General features: G+C 43.5%; 1 protein-coding gene across 4 annotated transcripts in view; it reads right to left on the bottom strand.

Moving 5' to 3' along the window:
• Window positions 1–20,141, bottom strand: part of LOC111979750 (oxysterol-binding protein-related protein 1-like) — a 37,679-nt gene extending 17,538 nt beyond the window's left edge. Inside the window, exons 1-16 of one of the 4 annotated variants that reach the window (XM_024010439.1) lie at window positions 20,046–20,141; window positions 19,176–19,301; window positions 18,984–19,069; window positions 18,822–18,896; window positions 18,582–18,693; window positions 18,324–18,409; window positions 17,169–17,313; window positions 16,378–16,445; window positions 16,200–16,244; window positions 15,929–16,002; window positions 15,710–15,773; window positions 15,373–15,474; window positions 15,128–15,250; window positions 14,672–14,750; window positions 13,628–13,734; window positions 971–1,142 (exon numbers count right to left, since the gene is read on the bottom strand). In XM_024010439.1, coding sequence (XP_023866207.1) covers window positions 971–1,142; window positions 13,628–13,734; window positions 14,672–14,750; window positions 15,128–15,250; window positions 15,373–15,474; window positions 15,710–15,773; window positions 15,929–16,002; window positions 16,200–16,244; window positions 16,378–16,445; window positions 17,169–17,313; window positions 18,324–18,409; window positions 18,582–18,693; window positions 18,822–18,896; window positions 18,984–19,069; window positions 19,176–19,299 — 1,462 coding nt within the window. In that variant the 5' untranslated portion in view covers window positions 19,300–19,301; window positions 20,046–20,141. Of the gene's footprint in view, window positions 1–970; window positions 1,143–12,620; window positions 12,801–13,627; window positions 13,735–14,671; window positions 14,751–15,127; window positions 15,251–15,372; window positions 15,475–15,709; window positions 15,774–15,928; window positions 16,003–16,199; window positions 16,245–16,377; window positions 16,446–17,168; window positions 17,314–18,323; window positions 18,410–18,581; window positions 18,694–18,821; window positions 18,897–18,983; window positions 19,070–19,175; window positions 19,302–19,488; window positions 19,588–20,045 lie in introns of those variants that run through there. The other 3 variants (XM_024010438.1, XM_024010440.1, XM_024010441.2) reach the window with 3 other exon arrangements.
• Between the last annotated feature and the right edge of the window lie 252 nt (window positions 20,142–20,393).

Raw genomic sequence — 20,393 nt, 5'->3', positions numbered from 1 at the left:
TATAAAGGTGTAGCTTGTTGCTGTGTACTCTGGAAGTGTTAATACATCGCTTTGTATAAAGGTGCTTATAGAGGTCTTTCAGACATGTTCTGTTTTTCATTGACCTGTAACTCAGAATAGCCTGAAACAAAAATATGTTAATGAAATAATTAATGTCCATTTTTGCGATCTTAAACAGCACCCTATTCTCTATATGCCTATACACACACACACTCAACAGACGGACCACGGTCCAGATTCAGACCCAGAATGGGATGAATACGGACCACGGTCCCGATTCAGACCCAGAAAGGACCACGACCAGATTTTAGGAACTCAGTCGGGCTTTCAATTGAATGCTGTTGAGAATTGTAATAGTAGAATGCACAAGGTGCAATTTAGAAATGTGATAGTGCATGGGCAGTTGTCCTAGTTAAGTAATTCACTGAAAGATCTTAGAGAGCTATTTATAACCAGAAATGTCCAGTTGACCAAGTAGCCCATGTTAGCTAGGTAAGTAAGTTAGCCTATCTAAATCCTGTAGTTATCATGGCCAGATTATGTGCCCATGGGTGCCTTGAAGTCACTCAGGTATCACATAAACACACATACAGTACGATATGGCAAAATGTGTGGAATGGCAGGAAATTAGCTTTAAAACAGCTAAATGTTCACCACGTCATGGCTAAATGTGTAGAATTGCTGAAAAATGATCTTAACTGCTCTTTGTTCTTTCTGCCAAAAAGAGGAATGTGAACAGTTTGGGGTCGCTAGGTGGGGGTTTGTTACTACCGATAAATGAATATATCCATCCGGACATTTGCCACCTAGGAAACTTGTGTGACCGGACCTTCTCAAATACTAGTTGAGTATCCCCGCCCTATATAGAATACTTCTAGAGTTCTGGTCAGTATGGCGCACTATGTAGGGAATAGGGTGCCATTTAAGATGCACTCCAAGGGTTTAATGAAGACAGTTGGGTTTGACTGACCGGACAGGGCATCATAGAAGTCATCCTCTGTGAGTGTGCTTAGCGTGGAGGACCTCCTGCCTTTACAGAGGGACTGCTGGTCTAGTTCCTGGTGCTCTGTAGCTAAGGTCTGGAGAGCCTCTGATAGCAGCTTGTTCTTCTCTACTTCCTGCTCCAACTTCAGGCTCCACACCTGGGACACACACACACAGGGTATATTAGACATGCCATAGTGTGCCGAACATGTGCACAACACACTCGTTGGCACATTAGACAAGACATGGCACAACATGCCATTACAAACACTCACACGGATAAACATTTGACATTTGTTTTAATGCATTTATAACAGATCATCTGAAAAGCAGACAGTGATAGGTGTGTTTGTGGTATTGATCTCTTCCTCTGTAGAGTTCTGTGGTTGATAATGCTCCTGACGGGCCGGCAGGTCATTGTTCTAACCCCGGCCCTTCAGATCCAGTTTCCTCCACTCTGAACCTAACACCCCAGTCTCAGACAGCACCGTGGCCCAGGATTGAGTGTCTCTCCTGAGCAACCGGAGCTCGGCTGCTGGGAGACAGACTGGATAGCCATTCCCCCCTTTCTCTGATGCTGCTGCTGTGGATCCTCCACTTACCCCAGGAGGAAGAGACTAATAAACAGCAATCTGACAAAACAACACTCTTACCAAGCAACAGCCTACAGTACGTCATAACCTGGGGCTTTGAACACTCAAGAGACAGCTGGAAAGAAAGACAACCTACTTCAAGTTATATTAATACAGTTTCTCTTTTTAAGTGTTTCCAGAGAAAATAAGTACTGTGGTAAATACTGTAAATAAACGTGTAGATTTTCCCCTACTGATCTACTGAGAGGAGAAGTCAATTGAATTCTGTGAGTAAAGAAAGCTCAGTGACTGACGACAAAAACAGAGTGAGCCAAGACTCCACAGAGTGAAAAGATGCCAAGTCACCTTGGGGAAGGAAGGAAGGCAGCCTGAGCCGAGAGTCTCCGTCAGAAACTGGAGCCTGTAAATCAACTGTAAATCTGAGATAGCGAAGAGAGGCCACCGTCCCTATAGTAGTACTGTGCACACATTGTCGAGCCTGTACTCAAAGTCAAAAGCAATCAATAACACAACCTCAACAAAACACCTCTAATGTAAAAATCATACTGTAGTCAGTGAGAGGGATAGGGGACGGACTGTGAGAGTGTACTTGCTATCTATTCTATATGGTTATTTAAAGACAGAGTAATACCTAGGAATTAATTAGTGAATAAAATGACTTGTTTACATAACTATATAAAACAAGGAAGAAAGGGCACCCCGAGTGGCACAGCGGTCTAAGGCACTGCATCGCAGTGCTAGAGGCGTCACTACAGACCCGGTTTGATCCTGGGCTGTATCACAACCAGCCGTGATCGGGAGTCCCATAGGGCGGCACACAATTGGCCCAGTGACGTTCGGGTTAGGGGAGGGTTTGGCCGGGGGGGAGGCTTTACTTGGCTCATCGCGCTCTAGCGACTCCTTGTGGCAGGGCGGGCGCCTTCAGGCTGACCTCGGTTGTCAGGTGAACGGTGTTTCCTTCGACACATTGGTGCGGCTGGCTTCCGGGTTAAGTGGGCGTGTATTAAGAAGTGCGGTTTGGCGGGTCATGTTTCGGAGGATGCATGACTCGACCGTCCCCTCCCGAGACAATATCAAAATTGGGGAGGGGAAAAAAATGGGTAAAATACAAAAATAACAACAAAAAGGACAAAAACAACAACTTCAAAATCAGATAACTCCAACTAGAGAACACTTCAATAGCAGAAGAACGTCTGGAGAGTGCAGTCACTATGATATGGTAAACTATGCTCTTTCTTTGAAGTCAGAACACTTACAGATAGAGATAGTAAACATAACTCAAAGTAGTTGCCTTGTAAGTTTGCAGTGTCAGGCATAGCAGGTGCTGAGCTTTGGTGGGCTAAAACATTCATACAAAATACTCTTCATCCCCTCAAACCCAGACAATGGAGGAGAAACTACTGCAACATTATAATAATATACACTCAATCTTTCCTCTCTGGCTTCTAGCCCAACGTTAATTACCCAAGCCTGCTCCAGTGCTGCGTCTGAGGTGAGAGAGGCGAGGATGACTCCTGTGAATCAATATACTGAGGCAGGTTGTGCTGAGCTTCTTTAAAAACAGCTCTTCTCTCTGCTCAATCAGGTTGGCAGGTGGGGCGTTGAAAGGTGAACCTATCACAATGGGCAGGATCGTTACTTTACCTTGGCTTTGATTGAACAACAACACATCAAACAGGAAGCAAGGCAAGGCAAACACGCTGCTGTATGTACCTGAAACAACATCAAAATGGAATCCTGAATCCAATAAAACAGGATTTATTTTTGTCAAACCCTAACCTACAATAGGCCCCTATAAAATCTGTAAATATTTTGCCTGGCCCCATTTAGTTTTTCCCAAATTCCGTTTTCTTCATTTTGTTTTTCCAGGTTTCTGTTTTCCCGTTTTTTCGTTTTTTCACTCTCAAAATCACACCTTTCTAATAGAAAAACAACTATACTGAACAAAAATTAACAGCATGTAAAGTGTTGGTCCCATGTTATAGGAGCTGAAATAAAATATCCCAGAAATGTTCCATACACATGAAAAGCTTGCACAAATTTGTTTACATCCCTGTTAGTGAGCATTTTGCCTTTGCCAAGATAATCCATCCACCTGACAGGTCTGGCATATCAAGAATCTGATTAAACAGCATGATCATTACACTTGTGCTGGGGACAATAAAAGGCCACTAAAATATGCAGTTTTGTCACAACACAATGCCACAGATGTCTCAAGTTGAGGGAGCTTGTAATTGCCATGCTGACTGCAGGAATGTCCAACAGAGCTGTTGCCAGAGAATTACACAGACGGGGAATTCTCCTTGCCTCTTCAGAAATATGCATTCTGTTCATGTCTTACAATAAACTTGGGAAAATTAATAAACATTCAATACATTTAATTGATTCCCTATTAATTGAATACTGTTGAATTCCGTTTTGTCTGGATTGCGTCCGCGTTCTCCATATCGCTCCACTAACCTACTAACAAAAACACTAGTATAAACGTACTGTATGTACAGTGGGGAGAACAAGTATTTGATACACTGCCGATTTTGCAGGTTTTCCTACTTACAAAGCATGTAGAGGTCTGTAATTTTTATCATAGGTACACTTCAACTATGAGAGACGGAATCTAAAACGGTAGTGTATCTACTGACTAAGTGCTGTCTGATACTGAAAGATGCTTTGTTCACATCTTACCCCTCTCCATTTCCCACCTAGATCACAATATGCAAGGAATATCTACTGGCCAGTAGAACATTCCAATCTAGGACATAATTATGAGAACCTTCCATTTTATGAGCATAACATAGGCTGGCCTGTCCTTATAAATAGTACATTCGTTCTCACTCTGCCCGTGAAATAAAACAAGCACTTGTCACCACAATGTTCACTACTCCACTCAGAATAAGGTAGTCGTTCTACTTGACAAGATGGCGCCGACAGACTTGGGTCACCCTGTTTCCAGCTCCTAGCCATCTTTACAGTGTATATTTTTTGCCGTGTTATTTCGTACATTATTTGCTCAAAACGTTCTTTATCTTTTGGATATTAGATTGGTGGTCACTCACCAGAATTTCAACACCTATACACACCTTTTCTATTCATATACTGTGCATACCGGGGGTTGGAACCAAAATCATTTTCCAATGGTTTCGTTCGGAACAGAACTATAATTTTTTTCTGTTACACTGTTTCGACCGGCAAAATAAAGTTCTGGAACAGATTGAACCCCCAAAAAGTACTGGTTTATAATTGTTCATTTTTAAACCTCTGAAATATACAGTACCAGTAAAAAGTCTGGACACACCTACTCATTCAAGGATTTTCTATATTTTTACTATTTTCTACATTGTAGAATAATAGTGAAGACAACAAAACTATGAAAAAACACATATGGAATCATGTAACAACAAAGTGTTATACAAATCAAAATATATTTTATATTTGAGATTCTTCAAATAGCCACCCTTTGCCTTGACAGCTTTGCACACTCTTGACATTCTCTCAAACAGCTTCACCTGGACTGCTTTTTCAACAGTCTTGAAGGACTTCCCACATATGCTGAGCACTTGTTAGCTGCTTTTCGTTCACTCTGCGGTCCAACTCATTCCAAACCATCTCAATTGGGTTGAGGTCAGGGGATTGTGGAAGCCAGGTCATCTGATGCAGCACTCTATCACTCTCCTTGGTCAAATAGCACTTAGACAGCCTGGAGGTGTGTTTTGGGTCATTGTCCTGTTGAAAACCAAATGAATGTCCCACTAAGCCCAAACCAGATGGGATGGCATATTTCTGCAGAATGCTGTGGTAGCCATGCTGGTTAAGTTTGCCTTGAATTCTAAATAAATCACTGACAGTGTCACTAGCAAAGCATCCCCACACCACCTCCTCCATGCCTCACGGTGGGAACCACACATGCAGAGATCATCCGTTCTCCTACACTGCGTCTCACAAAGACACCGGACGTGGTGCCTGTCCACCGGACGTGCTACCTGTCCCAGACCTGCTGTTTTCAACTCTCTAGAGACCGCAGGAGCGGTAGAGATACTCTTAATGATCGGCTATGAAAAGCCAACTGACATTTACTCCTGATTATTATTTGACCATGCTGGTCATTTATGAACATTTGAACATCTTGGCCATGTTCTGTTATAATCTCCACCCGGCACAGCCAGAAGAGGACTGGCCACCCCTCATAGCCTGGTTCCTCTCTTGGTTTATTCCTAGGTTTTGGTTTTGGCCTTTTGGCCGTGCTTCTACACCTGCATTGCTTGCTGTTTGGGGTTTTAGGCTGGGTTTCTGTACAGCACTTCGAGATGTACGAAGGGCTATATAAAATAAACTTGATTTGATTTGACAAGGCAGTTGGAACCAAAAATCTCAAATTTGGACTCACCAAAGGACAGATTTCCACCGGTCTAATGTCCATTGCTCATGTTTCTTGGCCCAAGCAAGTCTCTTCTTCTTATTGGTGTCCTTTAGTAGTGGTTTCTCTGCAGTAATTTGACCATGAAGGCCTGATTCACGCAGTCTCCTCTGAACAGTTGATGTTGAGATGTGTCTGTTACCTGAACTCTGTGAAGTATTTATTTCGACTGAAATTTCTGAGGCTGCAGCAGAGGTAACTCTGGGTCTTCCTTTCCTGTGGTGGTCCTCATAAGACCTTCACGTCTTAAAGAATTTATGAACTGTCGTTTCTCTTTGCTTATTTGAGCTGTTCTTGCGATAATATGGACTTGGTATTTTACCAAATAGCGCTATCTTCTGTATACCACCCCTACCTTGTCACAACACAACTGATTGGCTCAAACACATGAAGGAAAGAAATTCCACAAATTAACAAGGCACACCTGTTAAATTAAATGCATTCCTGGTGACTACCTTATGAAGCTGGTTGAGAGAATGCCAAGAGTGTGCAAAGCTGTCAACAAGGCAATGGGTGGCTACGTTGAAGACCTCAATTGAGTCTAATAGCAAATGGTCTGAATACTTATGTAATTAAGGTTGTTTTTTTATTTGTAATAAATTAGCTAACATTTCTAAAAACCTGTTTTGGCTTTGTCATTATAGGGCATTGTGTGTAGATTGATGAGGATTTTTTTTGATGTAGCATAACAAAATGTGGGAAAAGTGAAGGGGTTTGGCAGTTGGAACACATACAGTACATACACTACATGACCAAAAGTATGTGGACACCTCGTCGAACATCTCATTCCAAAATCATGGGCATCAATATGGAGTTGGTCCCCCCTTTGCTGCTATAACAGCCTCCACTCTTCTGGGAAGGTCTGGAGTTCTGTGCAGGTCAATCAAGATCTTCCACACCGATCCCGACAAACCATTTCTCTATGGACTTTGCTTTGTGCAGGGCAGAAATTTGTTGGAAAGGTGGCATCCTATGATAGTATCACGTTGAAAGTCACTGAGCTCTTCAGTACAGGCCATTCTTCTGACAATGTTTGTCTATAGAGATTGCATGGCTGTGTTCTCGATTTTATACACCTTGTCAGCAACGGGTGTGGCTGAAATAGCTAAATCCACAAATTTGAAGGGGTGGCCACCTACTTTTGGCCATGTAGTGTATTACTGCACTGTTAGAGCTAGAAACATAAAATTTCTGCTGCACCTGCGATAAAATCAGCAAAATATGTGTACACGATCAATACAGTTTTATTTGACTCGTCTTTGTAGCTTGTCCTACTTGTCTTTGAAGCTACTGAAACTAAATGAACTCATGTTGCAGCAGGAGCCCGAGCCAAGGCTCGAGCCCATGTGTAGCGCAAGCTTTGCTCTGGAGAACCATCTGGGAATACTTTGTGGTGTAACGTGCCCCAGTGCTATTTCTCTCTCCTCCTCACCCCCCCATCCTCTCGCCTCAGCACACAAAGTGCTATTTTAAGCTCTACTGAGACTGAGGCTCTGTGGCTGTACTCTGCGTTGGAAACGCCTGGGACAATCACAGCCCTCTGCCTTCCTACCCGGGACCCGGGACCCTGAAGCTGCAAGCTTTAACTTTGTTTTCACGCAAGATGGGAAAGAGATTATGGGGCAAATGGACCCCATCGAGGCTGTACGTAAATTATTCATCAAAATGGGGTCATGGCTTCTTTACCACTAAGCGGTTTAGTCTCTCCACTCCCTCCCAGTTGTGCATTTAATTAAAAATCTACATAATGTAGAAACTGCCATCAAAACTACTAAACGGTTTTTAAAACAATTCTAATAACATGCACATTTAGACAATTAGTGCAAACACAATAGATGCAAACACAGATTTTTTTTAACCCATCAGATATTCACTGAAATATAGCACATAAAACATTTTAATTTGGGTGGGAATTCAGGTATTCAATGTGTCAAATTTCAATTTTGTGTTATTAGAATGCACTCATACAGCGCATTCGGAAAGTATTCAGACCCCTTGACTTTTTTTTTTACGTTACAGCCTTGTTCTAAAACGAATTGAATATTTTTTCCTCCTCACCAATCTACACACAATACCCTTTAATGACAAAGCAAAAATGATAAAACAAAATTTACAAGAAATTTAAAACAAAAATAACTTATTTACATAAGTGTTCAGACCCTTTGCTACAGTATGAGACTCAAATTGAGCTCAGGTGCATCCTGTTTCCATTGATCATCCTTGAGATGTTTCTACAACTTGATTGGAGTCCACCTGTGGTAAATTCAATTGATTGGACACGATTTGGAAAGGCGCACACACCTGTCTATATAAAAAGGTCCCACAGTTGACAGTGACAGTGGACGTTAGAGCAAAAACCAAGCCATGACGTCCAAGGACACTACAAGCTTGGCACACCTGTATTTGGGGAGTTGCTTCCATTTTTTTCTGCAGATCCTCTCAAGCTCTGTCAGGTTGGATGGGGAGCGTTGCTGCACAGCAATTTTCAGGTCTCTCCAGAGATGTTAGATCAGGTTCAAGTCCGGGCTCTGGCTGGGCCACTCAAGGACATTCGGAGACTTGTTCTCAAGCCACTCCTGCGTTGTCTTGGCTGTGTGCTTAGGGTTGTTGTCCTGTTGGAAGGTGAACCTTCATCCCAGTCTGAGGTCCTGAGTGCTCTGGAGCAGGTTTTCATCAAGTCGGCTGCTCTGGACCAGGCCCAAATTCCCAGGACTCGAAAGAGGAAGCAGCTGCGAAAAAGAGGCAGGCGAGGCGGAATCCAGACAAGACTACGTCGGCGAACAAATAGACTGCCATTGCCCTCTGTTCTGTTGGCGAACGTGCAGTCACTGGAGAACAAACTGGATGAGCTCCATTCGAGACTAGATCATGGGACCTGAAAAACTGTAATATAGTTTCTTAGAATCGTAGCTGAACGAGGACACAAATCAGACCATGATTCTATCCTTGTGCTTAGAGGCAAAATCTCAAACAGGAAGTACCAGTGATGGGCTCAATACAGAAGTGGTCCGATGAAGCGGATGCTAAGACACAGGACTGTTTTGCCAGCAGACTGGAATATGGAATTTACCATATCAGTCACCGGCTTCATTAATAAGTGCATCGACGAAGTCGTCCCCACAGTGATTGTACGTACACACCCCAACCAGAAGCCATGGATTACAGGCAACATCCGCATTGAGCTAAAGGCTAGAGCTGCCGCTTTCAAGGAGAGATACACCAATCCGGACGCTTATAAGAAATCCCACTAAGACTTCCGACGACCCATCAAACAGGCAAAGTGTCAGTACACGACTAAGATTGAATTCCACTAGGCCGGCCCCGAAGCGTGACAGATGTGGCAGGGCTTGCAAACTATCACGGATTACAAAGGGAAACCCAGCCGTGAGTTGCCCAGCAACGCGAGCCTACCAGATGAGCTAAATGCCTTCTATGCTCGCTTCGAGGCAAGCAACACTGGACCATGCATGAGAACACCAGCTGGTCCGGATGAATGTGTGATCTCGCCGATTTGAGTAATCCCTCTAACACGTTAACATTTACAAGGACGCGTACTCAGAGCATGCGCTGACCTACTGGCAAGTGTCTTCATTGACATTTTTAACCTATCCCGGTCACGGTCTGTAATGGGTTGTTCCACCTCAAAAAGCACAAGGAAGAGGATTTTGACAGGTTGTTCTGAAATCTTTTCTTTATTATTTGTATTTTAACCCTTTTTCTCCCCAATTACGTGATATCCAATTGCGATCTTGTCTCATCGCTGCAACTCCCCAACGGGCTCAGGCGAGTCGAAGGTCGAGTCGTGCGTCCTGTGAAACGTGACCCACCAAACCAAGCTTCTTAACACCCGCCCGAATGTGTTGGAGGAAACACTGACCAAAGTCAGCCTGCAGGCGCCCGACCCGACACAAGGAGTCGCAAGAACGTGATGAGCCAAGTAAAGCCCGCCCAGCCAAACCCTCCCCTAACCCGGACGACGCTGGGCCAATTGTGCGTTGCCCTATGGCATTCCCGGTCATGCCTCAAGCACTGCGATGCAGTGCCTTAGACCGCTGCGCCACTTGGGAGGCCTGAAATTGGTTCTGTTGTTATAAACAGATAAGATTAGCATTTCTGTAATATTATTTTGTTTAAATATAATTTGGTCTCTGAGAAAAAGAAAAAAAAGCTAATTGATAGCATCTAAAGTGGGCATTTTTATTTTTTGGATTAATATAATTTTCAATAAATATAGGACCCAACATCCGATTTGGACCAAACATTTTTCTAACAAGGAGTTAGAAATGAGGAATCCAAAGGAATATTCAATAGCCACCCATGGACCCTCCACACCCCACGCCAATCCCACCCCAACAACGAGTATACAGTATCAGTTCTCTGTCTGACAAATATTATGGAGCTGCGGCTCTGAGTGTTGTTTCTTTATCCTATGTAATGTACTCCCAGTGAAATTGGTAGTTTTTTCCCCCCGACAAATTAGTCATTGAAGTTCTTTATGTCCCATTCTACATACTGATATTACCAGGTTCTGACCACTAGACGGTGCTGTTCCTGCTAGAATGTGAAAAAAGACCCCTCCTCAACGTTAAAGGGATAGTTCAGCCAAATTACAAAATGACATTGGTTTGCACTCCACACTGCCCTCACCCATCTGGACAAAATGAATACCTATGTAAAAATTCTGTTCATTGACTACAGCTCATCACCAAGCTCAGGACCATGGGACTGAACACCTCCCTCTGCAACTGGATCCTGGACTTCCTGATGGGCCGCCCCCAGGTGGTGAGGGTAGTCAACAACACATCTGCCATGCTGACCATCAACACAGGCGCCCCTCAGGGGTGTGTGCCTAGTAACCTCCTGTACGCCCTTTTCATCCACGACTGCATGACTCGAACACCATCATCAAGTTTGCTGATGACACGACGGCGGTAGGACTGATCACCGACGATGATGAGGCTGCTTATAGGGAGGTCATCAGAGACCTGGCAGTGTGGTGCCAGGTCAACAACCTTTCCCTCAATGTCAGCAAGCGAAATGAGCTGATAATGGACTACAGGAAATGGAGAGGCGAGCTTCAAGTTCTTCGGTGTCCACATCACTAAGGAATTAACATGGTCCACAGACACCCAGACATTTGTGAAGAGGGTACAACAGCGCCTCTTCCCCCTCAGGAGGCTGAAAAGATCTACAGATGCACCATTAAGAGCTGGCTGCACCACCGCTTGGTACGGCAAAAGCAAGGCACGCCACCGCAAGGTGCTACAGAGGGTGGTGATTCGGCCCAGTACATCACTGGGGCCAAGCACCCTGCCATCCAGGACCTGCATACTAGGTGGTGTCAGACGAAGGCCCACAATATTTTCAAAGACTTCAGCCACCCAAGGTCCAGAGTTTTCCCTTGTAGTGGGGCAGCTTGTGCCCTGGCCCTACCAGTAAACAATGACTGTGGCCAGGAGTTTTTCCTAATCTGAGTCACCCAGTCTGGAAAAACTACTGGCTCTACCTAGATTACATGACTGTGGCCCTGAGTTTTCCCTGGTCAGGTCAGGTGTCCTAGTCAAGAAAAACTCAGGGCCCTATTAATCATGACATGTGAAGAATGGCTAGGTAGGCAGCAGCTGCAGCAGTAGTGACAGTGGAATGGAGATGGATGGAAGGATTAGGTTTGCTACTGTCCATCTCTCCCTCCTTGACACTCTGCTAGGTGTCGTAATCCCATTAGTCTGATCTAACACATCCAACTCAGAGAGGGAGCCGACACATCGTAGTACTTGTTCAGACTTATCATGTGATTTCTTGTCAAAGCATCTAATCCCCTGTGTCGGCTGTCGAGCCAGTGAGCCCGTTTGACTCACTTTGTATCTCTCACTGTGGACAGAATCTTCCAGAACACTATAGTCTTAACCTAGATATTTGATCTATCAGACAGAACTAGCCCAGGACCAGCAAACAGAAGGCAATGTATCCAACCACTGTGGGGTCATTGAAATACCACCTCAAACTGTTATTTTTAAACAGTGATCTACTTTTTCCAGACATATTTGTTTCTTACAATGAAGCTGATGAAAGATACTGGTTGATGAATACAGTCATACCGTCAATGACTTACTGCATTCAAACCGTATTGCAGAGAAACTCTACTGTCATATAACCTTCCCTCTGGGTATGCCATATAGCACCCGATGTTAAAGTCCAAGTTCACTGAACACAGTATTAAGGTAAGCACTGTTTGTCCTTACTGTATTGCTAAATTCTCTAAATGTTTAATCTCTTCTCCAGGTACTTTTCCTAATGCTCTAACGAAATGACAGAGTACACTTCAATGAAACCCAATGTCATAAAATTACTCAGAATTCCAGATAAAAGTCAGAAATGCACTGAACACTATGCAAACGCCTCTTCGTGTGTACTCAATGCCCCACTTCACCATCAGAGCAGTCAAGACAACTTGTTCTGAATGTAAAACGCCTGTTTAGAATAATCTCCTACCTACAACATTGAAAAACTACACACCTGAACAATCTTCAATTACAAAGCCCCACAATGGAACAAGCAGGGTCTACAGAGACCAGTCTACTGCAAATAGACCCAGTAGAAAATGAAAACAAAGAGAGGATGTTTGTCTGTACCTGTGCGGATGGAGGGCCCTGCTGTCGCCGATCCTCCTTTCTCCTGTCCGGGATGCTCTGCTGGGTGGTGGAAGTGTGCCTGCTTGCGTGTGTGTGCGCGCGCGCGCGTGTGTCTGTGTGTGTCTCAGCCTCAGTGTTAATATGCATACGCTTTAGTTCCGTCTCTAAACGTGCAGCGTTTCCCTTGACTGAGTGTGTGTGTGTGTGTGTGTGTGTGTGTGTGTGTGTGTGCTTGGAGGAGCGTGGAAGTTTGTGTGTGCGCGCGTGCCTGTGCTGATCTGCGGGCCGAGTGCAGAGCTCAGCATAAAAGAGGATCTTGCTCAGCTCTGTCCTTGCTGCAGGCTCGCGCCAGTGATTAATAAACTGTTGTACTTATGTCCCAAGGGCATGGCCTGGCCACTAGGACAGGTGTAAACACACACACCCCTCCATACTACACACATACACAGCTATCAGCCCTTCCCAATCCACTACCCCCAGTCAGACTCAGCTACTGGCCAGTCACAACAGGGGGATGGGCTAGAGGCTTCTATAACCCATTCACCATGAATGAATCAGCCAATAAGAACACAGCACGTAAACAATTGTGTAAGCATCAATACGAGTGAACGGGCTAGATGCTTTTCATCAATGAATTTTGAATCACATAGTATCACAGCCTGTTTGGTCTTTTTAGGACCAATTCCCCCCTTTTTAACAGAGGCATAGCGTGTCCTCTGGTTGGAAAGATGATAGATGCTCCACATAAAACAGCCCTCTGAGTAAAAAAAGCAATGTGACCAACAAATTGTTTAAAAATAGCCTGGGTCGCATACAATTCAAACCACGTCTTAGGGGGTGTTGCTGATCTAGGATCCTTTTAGATTATAATGAATATGATTATATGTACAGGGGGGACCTGATTCTAGATCAGCACTCAGATGCTTTATGACTGAGGTGAGATAGAGGTTGAGGGGTGAGGTGGAGGTGAGGTTGGAGGGGTGAGCGAGATATAGTAGTTACCGTACCTCCTGTTGTTTGGAAAACAGGCCCAGACAAAAGTGTAGGGCAGAGCTGGTCTCCCTGGAGAGGTCACTGGTCTCCCTGGCCTTCAGCAGGAGAGGAGTAGCCAATGCTGGAACACAGAGGAAAGAGTTAGGGCGAGGAGAGGAAAGAGTTAGGGCCATAGAGATATACAGGCAACACTATACAGTTCTATCTAATTCTGTGGCTAGGCCTTTCACACCATCCGACAGTTACACACATTACATAAATGTTTATTTTAACCAAAGGTTAATCATATCCCAAACTCTTCATTGTGGTCCTTGCTGAGGCGTGTTCTATAGAATTTACAGGGTTAATACATGCCAATATCAGTAAAAGGGGCACTGTGATTGAATGACAAGATCATTTAATCGACTTTAACATATGGTCGGATTGTGTTCAGATCTGTCTGACCACTTCAGGAAGTGGTCAGGTATGCATTCTGTGAGGTTTTCTCCTCAGTCCGGACGCAATCAGGCTTCCGAAAGCACATACAGTGGTCGACGTCATCAGCACTCCTCCCACAAGTGTCCAGAAAACTTGTGTTTTGGGACCGAGAGGCATTTTTTCATTATATTGTAGGAGGAAATATGTCCATAGCGTGTTAGCTGACGTCAATGCTAATCAGCTAGCTAATATAAAACATGTTTTAAAAAGAGTTATGCTAAACCATTTGCAATCCCTTTAGCATTGCATGCTAGTTAGCTACAGAGGTTAGCTGGCTAGTTAGCTAATGCCATCAGTTGTTGTTGTTATTTTCCTATTTTGCCTATTTCACCATTTGTAGAATGCATACTGGCATTTGAAAATAGCGTGGGAAAAGGGAATCCGGACACGGTAACCACATTTAAATGTAGGCGTAGATGCATGGCGCGTTCGGAATTCCATGATCAGAACTCTATTATCAGAATACTAAAGCTGCATGAACTGTCAAGTCTACACACGGCCATAGACCAACAGACAGTAAATGAGAGAGACTGGCAGAAGCTGTGAAGGAGCAGTGAGAACATGAATAGGAGATCTCTTACTGTTGTTCTCCTCATTCTTCACCATGGACAGAAAAATAGACACTTGAGTCTCCAATTTCTGCTGGCAGGCTTCAGCAGCCTGCAAAAGAGCGAGAGAGACACCTCACCTTGTGTAAGTACACACTGGCCGCACACAGCTTTGATAGGACGCTATTCACCTTTCTTGGCACACGGAACCTTGTATTCAACACTATACTTGACAGTGGCCGGAATTCAACAATGAAAATGTAAGGCCTGGGCACTGTGATTGACTTTCACAGATGACTGATGCTTGAGCCGTCATCTGAAGGCATTTACAGCCAACGCGATCTAAATAAACATTAGGGAAATTGCCTTTAAAAGTCTATTTTAGTGCGGATGTTAATCTGTGTTGGTTTGAATCCCGGTCTGATTATGTGTGTGTACGTGTGGCTTTAGGTATAAAATATACTGCTGGTGGAAAAGAATTGCGCTGACCTGGAGGGAGTCTGTTAGGTCCCCCAATGTATTTTCATCCCCCTCCTCATCCTCAGTGGTCTGCTCCTGGGTAGTGTTACAGCTGCTGTAGGCCGTATGCTCCTCCAGGGCATCCAGCCATCTCTGCACGCACGCACACACAAACAAATAATCACACCAACAACAACAAAAAATAGGCCTATATGTTGTAAACTATGAAGTGCGGTGTCCCAAACCACATATTATCTATCCTAGGAGAACTTCACTTTTCTGATAGCCTCTGGATCTGTCTTAGATGACACCTTAAAGTGATGGAGACTGTGATCAAAGCACCGGAGGCTGAAGAAGCACTTGTCCCACGCTTTTACCTGGAGGAATATGAATCAAATTCAGTGAAACATAAACAATAGTCAATATAGATATGAAAATAGGTATTTCTAATATCAACATAATGTGATTAAAATGCATTCCAAGAATGGAGGTGTTAGGGTTTGGAGGGTAGGCCTATAAGTGACAGTAAAGGGTTGACTGTATTTTGTGCTGTCCACATCTCAATGTTTGGTAAAGCATTGACCACAGCACCCTGGCCTGGTGCCTACCTACCCTGCAGTGAGCTTTCATCAGAGCCTTCGCGCCTTGCTTCCGGACATCCGCCACGGCATCAGCTCTAGAAACAAACACAGACAGAAAGATTAAGATATCAAGAGCTTTTCACTGTACTACCTCAAGCTCTTCAGGGGAAAACAGGAGGAGCAAGGTGCTGTGTATGCAATAGGGAGGGGAGAGAGAGATGAGGAGGAGGAAGAAGGTTGGAGGACTCACTGTCTAGGGTACCAGGACAGGACCCCATCTTGAATGACCACCCAATGGGAACGCCATGCCAGGAACCTGGAACTCTGTATTGGACAGGGCCGAAGACAGCATCGCTATATTATACTAAAGGATGTCAGTTTTCAGAAGTTTCAGAGTAACACTAAACACCACTGGTCTATACTGTACAAATTTTACAGTAGGTACTGTATGAAATCATTAAATTACATTCAAGAATGTACAGAATATAGGAATATTTGTTGTGAATAAAACACAAGAATACCTTCCATAGGAGGCCTTCAAACTTCTGCACACAACTAACTGTATCCTTAAGGGAAGAAAAAACATTTCTGTTTCATGAGTATTTTGTAAGTCATGATTTCATTGAAAACTAGAGCATTGGACCGATGCTTTTAACAGTATCAGCAGCTTTTCACTGCAGTGTTCTTCTCGCACCTCACCTTGTCACGACTGCCCTCCAGAATCTGCTTAATCTCCTCACTGCAGGCCAGGTCAAACACTGTTTGGTCTGCAACAGAACCAAGCCATTTATCAGACCATTATCAATTACCTCTATCTAAAAATCTCATTTAACTGTACAATATATAAGAATATGATATATGAACTGTGTAAATAGTATTTTTGTTGTCTCTTGGTGTCTTTCCAATATATAAAACTCTTTAAAAAAAAAAATATTGAATGTAATATCTTATGTTGTTCATGTCTATAACTGTTCTGTACCTCGTCATGTATTTGTACGTTTTATGTGGCCCCCATGAAGAGTTGCTGCTGCATGGGCAGATGCTAACGGTGTTCCAAATAAACTAAACTAAACCTCCTACCAGCTGACAGGGAGGGAGGCAGTGAATACAACGCATAGCATGTTCCCAAATGGCAACCCTACCCTATATAGTGGATTACTTTTGATCAGGGCCCATAGAGATAGGGAAGAAGGTGCCATTAGGGACGCAGTCAGACACCAGCTAAGTAGGTATATCGTTTGTTTTGCAAATGTGGTAATCTATACACCTCTTCCTTTTTCTTTTTTTTTTTACACATTATGAAACTTAAGTGATGATGATTTCAAACTACATCTAGGCTCTATCAAATGTAATATCCATGCAAAGTCCCACTTACAAAAAAATATTTTTCCATACAAAGGATGTGCATGGTGAGGATAAGTCAATTATGGTTTACCCAAAATTCTGTGTGTTTTTATTTCCTCAGTGGACATATCAGTAGGGAAACAAACCACTCTTGTTCTTCATGCTGGAGCTAGCTCCACACTTGAGCAGCTTTCCAACACACTGCTTCTGCCCCCTGTAGGCAGCACAGTGTAAAGGCGTGTTCCCCTGCAGGTCTCTACAATCGATGTCAGGGGGCCGCTTCCTGCTGAGCTGAAAAAGGAACATCTAAAGTGAATGAATTAAGCACATGGTGTCTTAACATTCACATAACATGCATGCATGTAAGTCAAATCCGCATGTAAGCAATCAATATAGCTACTCGGCTACGGCCGAGTAAATCATTGGGGCCAAGCTTCCTGCCATCCAGGACCTCTATATCAGGCGGTGTCAGAGGAAGACCCTAAACATTGTCAAAGACCCCAGCCACCCTAGTCATAGACTGTTCTCTCTGCTACCGCACGGCAAGAGGTACCGGACCACCAAGTCTAGGTCCAAAAGGCTTCTAAACAGCTTATACCCCCAAGTCATAAGACTCCTGAACATCTAATCAAATGCATTTCCCCCCCTCTTCTAACACCACTGCTACTATGTTATCTATGCATAGCCACTTTAATAACTCTACCTACGTGTACATATTACCTCAATTACCTCGACTAGCCGGTGCCGCACATTGGCTCTGTACCGGTACCCCCTGTATATCGTCTCACTATTGTTATTTTCCTGCTGCTCTTTAACTACTTGTTACTTTTATTCATTTTTTAAAAACTGCATTGTTGGTGAGGGGCTTGTAAGTAAGCACTTCACTGTAAGGTGAAGTGCTGAATACCTGTTGTATTCAGCGCATGTGACTAATACAATTTGATGTGTATAGAACCAAACATGTTTGTGGCAGAATCTTGGATCCTCAATGGAAGGACTAGGTTGACCTCTTCAATTACGAGGTCAGTAACCAAGCTGAAGACAATAACATGAAAGCTCAAGTCATGTGTACAGTGCTTAATCATCAAGAAGACCAAAGCCTCGCTTCTACTACCCCATTCTGAGGTTAAGAGGCTTTGCCCCAAATGGCACCCTATTCCCATATAGTGCACTACCTTTGACCCGAGTCCTATGGGCCCGATAGATCTCTGGTCAAAAGTAGTTCACTTTTTAGGGAATAGGGTGCCATTTGGGAGGTAACCAGTGGTTCAGTGGAGGGTCAGAGATGATCAGATGCTGACCAGCTCAGACAGGCTGAAGACGTCTCCCTCTCTGGCCGCCTCCAGAAGTTTCTCCTCCTGTCTCCTCTCAGCTCTTCTCTCTGCAGCTGCACAACATTAAACAGGGTTTGTGAACCAGGGTAGTGTTCAGTAGGGCACACTGTAACAAAACATTATGCAAAGGAAAATTCTTAATGTTTGACCTACTGAACACAATCTAGTGCAGCGATGAAGAGTCCATAAATCATTCCTCTATTATAACCCATAATCACAACCTACCCTCCAGCATGGTGTTGATTTCATCATCCTCAGTGACAGCTTTAGGGATCTGTGCTTTCCCATTGATGATAGTGGAACTGGCATCATATCGCAGCAGCAACAGAACTACCTCCTGTGAGAGAAAATAGGATTACATTCTCCATAGAAATGCACCACTAAGTAGCTGTGCACACTGCACACCTGAACAGACATGATCTTGTACACACGTCTATTTCTGTAAAAAGCCCATGAAAAGTTTACCTTTCTTCCTGTTAAGGCAGCTTTGTGTAGAGGCGTGTCGCCCATGCTATTCTGCAAATTCACATCAGCACCAGCCTAACAAACACATACTGATGCTCACACATATATTTTAGGAAAATACACTAGGTCAAACATACATAATATAGTCTGTATTATTCTCACCTTGAGCAACTCCTCCACAACATCTTTGTGTCCAAAGTAGCAGGCCAGATGTAGAGGTGTCCAACCTGCACTGGTCTTGGTCTTTCCTGGGCCATCACACCAGTCATTTAACAGTAGTCTGATTACCAGAACAGCAACAGGCTTCTCAACATAAGATGATGATACATTAGACTACATTTAGTGAAAGGATACCTCTGCAATTGATGTTGAGTCTGAGATCTTGCTCAATCCGTAGCTGCAGAAGACACTGGATGAGAGAGAGGCTTCCAGTCTTGGCATAGTGGAGTAACTGCTCTTCGGGGTCTGACAGGTCCATCACTGAAACTCAGAACTTCGTTATTGAGGTAAAATATACTTACATGTGTGTCTCACTTAGCTAGCTTAATAAATTCACTTTAAAAAATGTATGTCGCTCTGGAGCGTCTGCTAATTGACTCAAATGTAAAAATGTACAACTACAATAAAACAACAATACATAGCTCAATAATTACAGATTGACACTTACTAAATCTGCATCACTGTTAGAATTTCTGATGTAACTTTAAATTACCTCTGGGTAGTTGCCAGATTCGCTCTCCTCACCAGGAGTGTATTCATTATTGAAACTGTTTAAGTTTCAATAGAAACGGAAGCAAATAGGGCAAACGGAACGAAACCTACATGAATTTGTCCAATAGAAACTCTCGTTTTCGTTGCAAAACGGTTACTGTTGCGAAACGTACTGCAACAAACAAAACGTTTTGCAACAGAATCGGCGTAATGAATACAACCCTGGACAAACTGGTATTGATAGATTCAACTCAACGTGTAACGTGCGAAAATGTTTACAAGCACCGACATTCACTTCCAGTGAACCTCGAGCAATAAAAACACAATATTCAGCATTGATATTCGGGACATTTGGCTACGTTCTCGCGCTTGAAATTAACATTTGGTGGTTGCAAGAGTACAGAAAAGTGTCGGCAAGTGTTCGTGTCGTTTTTGGTAGGCTACACAAGACTGTATTGCTTCTAAACCTTGGTAATTAAATGAATTAGCAGTCCAGATATTATTATAACTCACATACGTTCCGCAGTAAACAGCGTGGACTGTATTAAAGGTTGTGTTGACATTCAGACATTGACAGTGCATAATGGTGAAATTGGATATGGAGGTCAGCTGACAAGGACTGGAACGTAAACTGTGGACGCACGTGACCAATTTAAACAGCTCAACATTTTAACATCGATCTAAGAAACAATATTTGTTTTAAAAGATGTTTAAATCAGATTTCAAAATCACAGTGAGTTAAGAAAAGTAATTGAATGGAGCAGGCTGTTGCTCATTTGAACATGTGTAGTTCTTATATTATAGACAAGATGGAAGTATTGCAATGTCGCCAGACCCACTGGCTCCAGGTTATCTATAAAT

This window comes from Salvelinus sp. IW2-2015, linkage group LG19 (assembly GCF_002910315.2).
Source record: "Salvelinus sp. IW2-2015 linkage group LG19, ASM291031v2, whole genome shotgun sequence".
Lineage (NCBI taxonomy): Eukaryota > Metazoa > Chordata > Actinopteri > Salmoniformes > Salmonidae > Salvelinus > Salvelinus sp. IW2-2015.
This window is presented reverse-complemented; position numbering and strand designations above follow the sequence as displayed.